The sequence below is a fragment of the Larimichthys crocea genome, chromosome X, assembly GCF_000972845.2.
Source record: "Larimichthys crocea isolate SSNF chromosome X, L_crocea_2.0, whole genome shotgun sequence".
Lineage (NCBI taxonomy): Eukaryota > Metazoa > Chordata > Actinopteri > Sciaenidae > Larimichthys > Larimichthys crocea.
Genome location: NC_040020.1, coordinates 40008762 through 40018408, shown reverse-complemented (window position 1 = coordinate 40018408; position 9647 = coordinate 40008762). Strand labels below are relative to the sequence as shown.

The 9647-nt window shown below is 46.2% G+C and overlaps 1 protein-coding gene across 1 annotated transcript; it reads right to left on the bottom strand.

Annotated features, from left to right (window-relative positions):
- Positions 1-5811: 5811 nt before the first annotated feature.
- LOC109141843 (5-hydroxytryptamine receptor 1B) lies at positions 5812-9281 on the bottom strand. The gene is made up of 2 exons (XM_019273749.2): positions 9016-9281; positions 5812-7176 (listed from the first exon to the last, which is right to left on the bottom strand). Exon 2 carries the CDS (start codon positions 7149-7151, stop codon positions 6120-6122), a length of 1032 nt encoding a protein of 343 aa, XP_019129294.1. The 5' UTR covers positions 7152-7176; positions 9016-9281; the 3' UTR covers positions 5812-6119.
- Between the last annotated feature and the right edge of the window lie 366 nt (positions 9282-9647).

Genomic DNA, 9647 nt, shown 5'->3' with positions numbered 1-9647 from the left:
GTCCATGTTCCAGCACAACGCCGGCCAATCATATTCCCCTCTCCAGCCTGAGCCTGAGTGTAAATATTTGCAAAACAGCTTCCCCAGTTGCTCTGAGCAACCAGGCACATCTAGCATGAGCTAACAGCAGCTAACAGACTGAGCTAACATGAGCTAACAGCAGCTAACAGACTGAGCTAACAGCAGCTAACGAACTGAGTTAATATGAGCTAACAGCAGCTAACAGGCTGAGCTAACAGCAGCTAACAGCAGCTAACAAACTGAGCTAACATGAGCTAACAGCAGCTAACAAACTGAGCTAACATGAGCTAACAGCAGCTAACAGACTGAGCTAACATGAACTAACAGCTCATGTTCAGCGGCAGTTAACAGACTGAGCTAACATGAGCTAACATGAGCTAACAGCAGCTAACAGACTGAGCTAACATGAACTAACATGAGCTAACAGCAGCTAACAGACTGAGCTAACATGAACTAACAGCAGCTAACAGACTGAGCTAACATGAACTAACAGCAGCTACAGCTGTCAGCAGTTTACTTCACTGTCCATCATAAACTCTGTAAATCTCAGAGAGTTGAGGTGGAGCAGCTCTCTCTTCTTAGCTTCCACCGTCAGTGTCCTCTTCACTCTCTTCTCCTCTGCCATCATGTCCATAGAAGCTGCTGAGCCTGGTTACCTCCTCTTCTTCTTCCTGGTAGTCCATAACGCCTGTTGGTACAAACACTCAGTCCGTCAGCTTGGCGGTGAGCTCAGAGCGACGGGTACTCAGTGAAATAGTTGCTGCTGTGTGTGATAAGAAATGTTTCAAAATGTATATTTAAATGAGTATCTGCACAGAAATGTTCCTGCATGAGGCCTCAGACGTAACAGTAGCTGAATGACTGATCAGATTTACAGAGGTTTAGAGCAAACACCCAGCTTTACATTTAACACACGGCTGCCTTAAAAAAAGAGGAGGAGGCATTTGTGTGACATTTCCAGAATAATAGAGGCCGTTTGCAGTGAAATGTGTTTGTGGCTGTTTACTGTGAACATGCAGAGAGGCGTCTGTGCAGCTTCAGCGCTGTGGCACTAAATCCATATGGACACGAGCTTCTAACGCTCCCCGCACCGCACTGATTATTCTGCTGCCAGGGATGTGGAGATCACACTCACACAAACAACTGTTGTACTGTGTTAGAGCCAAAAACTTTCATCAAACTGAAATCCAAACGTCTACCTGCTCCCTCAGGACTGGACGCAAACTGGGTTTGTTACAGTTTAATGTCCTCCAGCCTCAACTCTCTGTGATTTACAGAGTTTATGATGGACAGTGAAGTAAACTGCTGACAGCTGTAGCTGCTGTTAGCTCATGTTAGCTCAGTTTGTTAGCTGCTGTTAACTCATGTTAGCTCAGTCTGTTAGCTCATGTTAGCTATTCCTGGTTAGCTGCTGTTAGCTCATGTTAGCTCAGTTTTTTTGTTAGCGCGGTTGGCTAGCTCAGTGGTTAGCTCAGTTTGTTAGCTGGCTGTTAGCTCATCTAAGTTAAGTAGCTGCTGTTAGCTGGTTAGCTCTGTTTGTTAGCTCTGTTAGCCTATGTTACTCTGTTAGTGTTGTAGCTGGCGTGTTAGCTCAGTCTGTTAGGTGGGCGTTTTAGCTAGTTTGTTAGCTGCTGTTAGCCTATGTTAGCTCGTTTGTTAGCTGCTGTTAGCCTATGTGTAGCTCAGTCTGTTAAGCTGCTTGTAGCTCATGTTAGCTCAGTTTGTTAGTCTGTGAGCCTTGTTAGCTCAGTAGGTTGTTAGCTGCTGTTAGCCTATGTTAGCTCAGTCTGTATAGCTGCTGTTAGCTCATGTTAGATTCAGTTTGTAGCTGCGTTAGCCTATGTTAGCCATTTATTGTTCTTTAGCTCTGTTGAGCTGGCAGAGCGACGGGTGCCGGCCGTCGCTCTGAGCTCACCGCCAAGCTGACGAACTGAGTGTTTGTACCAACAGGAAGAAGAAGAGAAGGTAACCAGGCTCAGCAGCTTCTATGGACATAATGGCAGAGGAGAAGAGAGTGAAGAGGACGCTGTTAGCTCAGAGCAGTGGGACAGTGTTAGAATCTTCATTGTGAGCGTGTCACTATAACAGAATGTGATTAAAGTTTATCATCGTGGTTTGTGTTGCTCTGTCTGCGTTTGACATGTCACATGGTTTTGATGTACGATGCAATCAGAGACGTTCACAGACGTTTATCTCTTCGACCTTTTTATCTTTGACTTCCTCTGATTTGGATAAAAGCCTCAGAAGTCGACACGAGATGTTTACTCTGATTAAAGATACTCTTCAGAAATCACTCACACATCGTTAAACACGCGTCTGACGAACGATCTCAACGTTCACAGATTCACATCAGCTGACTTGTGTGTCGTCACCTTTAAAAAGTCGATTTTCCTTTAAAAGATTCTCTGGAGATAAAATCGACCTGATGAAAAAGTCTCAGCTGCTGGTTTGAGAGGCGACTGATTGGAGTGATTGGTTCTCTGATTGGATCATTGAACAGACATGAACTCTGATTGGATCATTGAACAGACATGAACTCCCTTCAGAGGATGAAAGCTCGTTAGAAAGGCAGATGGGAGAATTCATCATCATTCTTTATTTCATCTGTATCTGCTGTGACGTCACACACTTTATCTTCTGAGTCTTCACTCTGTATTTGCACAGTCAGCATAAATCTGTTACTCAGGGTCTTACTCCGTCCCTCCTCCAGGATAAAAACCATGTGGGCAACAACGTGACTAGCACCGGTCCACCCGCCCGCCCCCCCTCTGCCTTGGAGGGGAGTAAAAAACAAAGCCACCCTGTTTTAGTCAGTCTGTGGGGACGTCACGGAGACTACGTCCGGGTTTTAGACGGTCTGCGGGGACGTCACGGAGACTACGTCCAGGTTTTAGACGGTCTGCGGGGACGTCACGGAGACTACGTCCAGGTTTTAGACAGTCTGCGGGGACGTCACAGAGACTACGTCCAGGTTTTAGACGGTCTGCGGGGACGTCACGGAGACTACGTCCAGGTTTTAGACAGTCTGCGTGGACGTCACAGAGACTATGTCCAGGTTTTAGACGTCAAACTTTGAGTAGCGCGTCTTTACCAAAGCCAGCACTGGTTTCTGCTGCTGTGATGAGTATCGTCTGTCACACTAACTGACTGAAACATCGATGAGCCGCTCTGCTGCACTGGATGAGATATTTCCTCAGGAAACATCGTCTTCATCGGAGGAAGAGTAACTCTGACGACTGGGAACAAATAAATCATCTACAGCTCGGCATTGTTCAAACTTCCTCTTTATAAATGATAAATGATGTGTCGGGTTAATACGACATTTTGTTGAATCGTTTAAAAGGAAATCTGTGACACGTGGACCCGACAAAGAGTGTTGGAAGTGAGGCGTCGTGTCGATCAGCTGCCTCGTCAGTCCTCGCTGTGACAGCCCAGGGTTCAAATCCCCACCTCGCATTCCTGACACTCTTCAGCTGTCGCTATCGGAAATAAAGCTCGAAAAGGCCAAAAAAGTCATTTTCACGTTGGTCCAGACAGCTTCTCATCAACAGACGAGCACAAAAGTTGCTTTGATGGAACGATTCAGAAACGCTACGTCGCTTTTAACAATTAAATTACACTCATGAAGTGTCAGAGTCAGGAGGGCACGAGCCGCTTTTAACCTGCCATCATCAGATCATATCAGAGCTTCTTCATTCATCAGCTGGCAAACTGAGGTTATCCCGTAATGTAATCTTTAATTGAATGTTTGAGGATGACAGAGTGTGAGGACAGAGGAGCTGCTTGATGTCGACGTCCTGTGTCAGATATCTTGCTGTGAATCCTGCTGAGCAGCTGCAGGATGAATTGTTACGTTTAAAACCTCAAACCAGACTTTTACCAAACACCAACTGCCCAGACGCATGGCACCGTCACATCGATCCAGATTACTGATGGTGGTGGCCGCACGGTGAGCTTATACCTGAGAGATGCCACGATGGCAGCAATTATCTCCAAAGCTTGTCTGGCCTCGCTCGCTCTCTTCAGCTTTAGAGTAAATGTCTCAGCGTTGAGTGGAGGATAATAAGCGCTCAGCAGCAGAGCAGCACAAAGAACAGGAGAGCTCAGGGGAAATATGAGCCGGAGCCCTCAGAGGAACTTCCACCAGCAAAATATCGATTAAGAGACTCGGCTGCAGAAAAATCTGCTCACAGAACAAAGACGCCACATTGCACCGGACCGAACAGAACACGAGCATGCACGTCCTCCTGATTCAGTCTGACCTGCAGCTGCTGATACCAAAGAAAAAAATAATGTGGCTACGACTTTACTGCTGAAACCTGGAGCTGTGCTGACCAACGAATTACAACTTTACGTGACTGTAATTAACTTTTATATTTCCTCAAGCCTGTAACTTAAAGTACACATTACACTGCCTACTTTAATTGCCAATCGCTTCCTTTTAGCTGCACCTCATCCAACCCCTCTTCAAAACACCACGACCCCTTTAAGTCAAGTCCAACGTCCAACGTCCGGTTCACCATCGTTTCATTTTCAGCTCAGATTTTCACGTTTGTTCTGGGCCACAAACGCATCGTTCTGACTGTGATTTTGTTTGTCGGCCTCGTTCCTCTTTCACTTCGTCTCTGCCTTCGTTCTCAGTTCAGTCTCTGTCAGTGTGCGTCATTGATATCAAAGTCAAGGACAGCAAACTCTGTTTTTCTTTGTCTCTTTTCATGGACGTGGAAGTGATACCTTTCACAGTAAATGTTCTCGTTAGTGAATTCTTCTTCTTTGTTGCTTTCTGAGGCGATTCTGACTCTTTTAATATAAAATATGTATCAGCTTCTTTCTTTTCATTGATGGGTTTCATTTCCAGGTGTCAGAAACTTTCATGTTTTCTGTTCCACGTGATCGCCTTCACGTTTTATAAGAAGGTATTTGATGTTTTTATGCTGATATCAGATGTTCCAGCAGATTTATTTAATGAATCCTGATGAATTAGTTTAGATCAGGACCCAAATCTGAAAGACGTTTAATGTAATGAGCTCATTCATTCTGGATGAACTTTATGTTTGGTTTCGTGCACGCCCACTGCACAATTCAGCCACCGGATATAAACACCAGTCCTTTGACCTTTGACCCCGTTCAGATTGCTCATTCTTCCTCGGTTTATGTGTCTAAGTTGCTACGGAGTCTCCACAGGGTGTTTTATTTTGAAAATTGACCAGATTCAGTCGTGCCAGCCTTCGTGTCCATCTCTGTGGTTTTGGCCACGTTCAGACAGTGAATTTCATTCTTTGTGTTTCTCGTAGAAAAGCTGCTTTGACACAAACGAACATTTGAAGATTTCAGTTGAAGTTTTGAGGTTTTGATGGTGGCTGCGAAAATGTCATTCTGTAAAATGTCTGTTTATTGACGGCGACGAGCAAAAGTCTTGTGGGATGCATGAAATCGCTCAAAGTGAATCCAGAGGCTTCAGTATAACATGATGATAAAAAATCTATAAAAATGTTCCACCGTGTCTGTGTAATGAGAACTTTTGCTTCAGGACATTTTGCTGGTAACACTTTATTAAATTTTAGATTTTTAAACGATGGTTTTTTACTTAGTAGCGGATCTGAGGACGTTTTTTTTTTACTCTGACTCTATCAGGAGAGTAAAAATAGAGGCGACGCTGATGATGGCCTGGTTACTGATTGATGCAATTATCTTTGCGGATTCCCTGTATGATGTTCCCTGGGTTTCGAACCCACCCAAAAGGCGGCTCAGTGTCCACTTTGGTTCTTTTCTTCTTTTCGTGTTTGCACAGTGTAGAATCAGAAGACAGACTGTGTTCATGTTTTTATTGATTACACTCAGGTAAAACCATCCACAGACTGAACAGGCTTCTGTAATCGTAATGTTACACAGAACAAAGACGGACATTCAATATCCAACAGCTGAGATCTGAAAACTTTCCATGCTAATTAATTATGTAAAAAAGAATCACGACAGCAATCCACAAAACATGCAGACACGTCTCTTAACGAGACTCACAAAGAGTTTGTGTGACAAACAAACATCTAAACGATGCGGTCCTGCTCAGGTTCCGGTCTTTGGTCCCTGATCTCGTATTTTCAGGTCTTGGTTGTGTCTTTTCTCTGGAAAGGCATGAGGAGCTTGTGTGCACGAAGTCTGAACTTCTGATCCCTCACACTGTAAATGATCACATTCCAGCAACTGTTGGTGGCCAAAATCCAGAAGGCGAAAAAGGAGAAGTTGCACCATTTGTTGCCCAAAACGTTGCCGACCACGAAGACAGCGATGGGGGTGAAGGATGCGGTAAACGCCACAGTCAGTGTTCCTATTGTTTTGGCCGCCTTGATGTCAGAGAAAGTAGGTTTGGTAACTGTGCTCTCAGTCTCGGCCAGGTGTTTCCTGCGCTTCGAGTGCTGCCGGATGCTGGACAGAGAGATGATGTTAATGACCATAGTTCCACCGAGGAGGGTGAAGTCAAACGCAGGGAAGAGAAGCAGGATGTTCCAGGCCGGGCTGGGGAACTCGCCGATGTTGCCCAGTGCGTAATTACACATCCGGCTGCAGGAGTTGTACTCCAGAGCGATCTCGCTGCTGAAAATCATCGGAGACACCGCCAGGAAGAAACTCCCCACCCAGGAGAGGACGATGAGGATCGTCGTCCTCTTACGTGTGATCACAGAGTCCTTGTGCAGCGGCTTCAGCACAGCGATGCTCCTCTCGATTGTCAGCAGGAAAATGGTGGTGATGGAAACTAAGGTGCACCCAGCGAAGATGGGGCCGATAACGTTGCACGGGTGGAAACTCACTGACTGCGAGTTGTACGAAGTCCACTCTGGTGCCGAATCGGTCACCATGAGATAGACCTCGGCGTAGACGGACAGCGGCACCACGAATATCCCCACTGCCAGATCAGCCACAGCGAGCGACGCCTTCAGGTAGCCCTGCGGCGTGTGGAAGTGTTTAGTCCCTAGAATCACAGCCAGAGTCACCAGGTTCCCAAACAGGATGGCAAAGATGAGCAGCACCATGAAGAGCACCATGAGGATTTTGTTGGCCAGGGTGCAGCAGCACACGGTGCAGTGTGCCGGTTCAGTTTTGTCCAACATGGTCGGAGTGCTGGTCTCAATCATCGGATGAACTGTTGCTGTCACTTACCTAAAATTAAAACAAAGAGAGAAAGAGTTATTTCGCATGTCGATGGCGATGGAGACTAAGGTGGACCTGGCGAAGATGGAGCCACCAACAACTGCCATCGATTCCATCAAAATGTTCCTGAGGACGAAGACCGCAACACGGTGACGGATGCAGTAAATGTCGGTGTCCCTATTGTTTTGGCTCTCAGCCTCGGCGAGGCGTTTCCGGCACTTCCAGTCTTGGATGGACGTTTGAACTCTCCTGGTTAAATCATCGGTATGACATTCTTCATTCTTTGATAGAAAGTCAAAGTGGTTGTGAAAACGAAAAAAGGACTGGAGTCAACTACAACTCCCAAGATGCTTTTCAGTAATCGCAGAACTTTATATTGGGTTGCAAGCGCTGAAGAGTTGAAGCTAAAGATTACACAAGAAACATAACGAAGCAACGGATTCAAAGTTTTGGGACAGTTGTGGTTGTCCCTGCTTTGAATGCAGTACTTGTCCATGCAACGCCCTCTAGACAGCGAACTACACCGCTTCCACTGCCCGGATCAACACATCCCGACTGCTGCTCGTTCAGTTTGTGCTACAACCATCAAGTGATGCAAAGGCCTGCAACTCAGTCCATAAGACATAATACAGCAACATGGACAGAGGCTCATGGGTATTGTAGTATTTGTAGGCATCTATAGAACCAAGATGCTGGTAGATAATTAGTGAGCATGACGTCTTTGTAATTAGTGGATGAAGCTTCAGCGTGAAATGAGCCGGCTTGAGCGCGTGGTCTCAGTATCTAGTTTAAAGTCTTCCACACAGTGTGGTGTTCAAAGAGTGACGTCACCTCTCTCTCTCTGTCTCTCTCTTTAACGTCCTGTGTATAATAAATATGAAAGTTCTCTTCGGATCGCACTGAGCTGTAACTGATTCAATATAAATAAACATATAGATGAGCCCAGCTGTGGTGGAACAATCTAAACTAAAGGGGTCAGTTCATGGCTCTTTGAAATCCTTGAAAGTTTGTGAATTTGTGGGAGAAAAATCAAGGCCTTGGACAAAAGCTTGAATTTAAATATTTTGTGCAAAATAAATTAAAGTTTTTTAAGTAAACATGTTGCTTCCTGCTGGTTCTCGTCACAATAATTCAAAGTGTAGGTCCTTGATATTTAAGGGGGAATATGCATGGGCCTGGAAAGTCCTTGAAAATAAAAAAGAAAAGGGCTGTGATGACGTCACGACGCCAACAGCAGCAGGTCATCGGGCTGGCACGTGAGGCTTGACTGGGCAGCCCCTCCTGCTGGATGGATGAAGGATGATGGATGTTGATGGAGGGTGGATGAAGATGGATGAAGATGGATGAAGATGGATGACTAAGGCTAGCAGGAGGAGAGGTGACGTCATAATCTGGCCGGGCATCGACAGCTGTAAGTAGTAAACAAAAGCCAGCTGGTGCTCGTGCGTCTTTAATCCGCAGAGGCTCAAATCCACAAAGTCCAAAAAAAAAACATCTGATTTATGAATATTAACTGTCTGTGCAGGGTTAAATAAGTATGACGTCATGTGCACGAGTTAAAAGTCATAAATGTTTCCAATAAAACTGAAGTTTTCAGGATGTCCATGCACACACACACACACACACACACACACATATATGAACATCTACAGCGCGCAGTCATGCGGGAAGCTCCCGCACATGCAGCCAACAATCCTCCGGGATGCGCAAAGAGAAACACTTCTCCAGCGCGCACGGACCAACAAGACTCTGTGCGTCTTCCAGGACGCACGAATTCAACCCAGAAGATGCCTGACAGCAGACACTGCTCCAGCTTCTCTGTGTGTCCGTACAGATCACTATACTCACTTTGATCCATGAATTCCTTCAGACGCAGAGTCCAGCTGTCCGTGAAGCAGCATTTCCCTTCTGGACATCCACGCTGCGGACTCTCCGTCTGCAAGCTCAGCACATCCCAGCAGTCCTCAGGACGGAGACAAAGAGACAGACGAGTCCATTATCGGAAGCACAAACCAGATGCTGGTACATGTCATGCACGGGAAGGTGGATCCGCGCCACCGGGCGCTGCGCTCTGATCCGCTCCGCGCCGGAGAGGCGGTTAAAGTGTCTCCTGCGCTGGCTCCTCCATTGGCTGAGGATGCTGATGACACAGGACCCCCACCCCCACCCACCCTACTCCTCCTCCATCACCTCCTCCGACAGCCACATCTGAACACTTCAGCTCCTTTCACTTTCTGTGACATTATGGAACTTTTCTCTCAAACATCTGATTAACTTTGGGCTCCAGGTCGGAGCAGCACCAGCTATTTCACTGATTCTGGTGAAACTGGATCATATTTTATGGAGGAAATGTTTTCTGGTTTTCCCTCTGATGTCCTCCGGCTGCTCCGCCTCAACTCTCTGTGATTTACAGAGTTTATGATGGACAGTGAAGTAAACTGCTGACAGCTGTAGCTGCTGTTAGGAAGAAGAAGAGGAGG

What these genes read in the sequence shown, in the direction of transcription:
- LOC109141843 (XM_019273749.2), bottom strand. Translation starts at nt 7,151, where the DNA reads ATGATTGAGACCAGCACTCCGACCATGTTGGACAAAACTGAACCGGCA.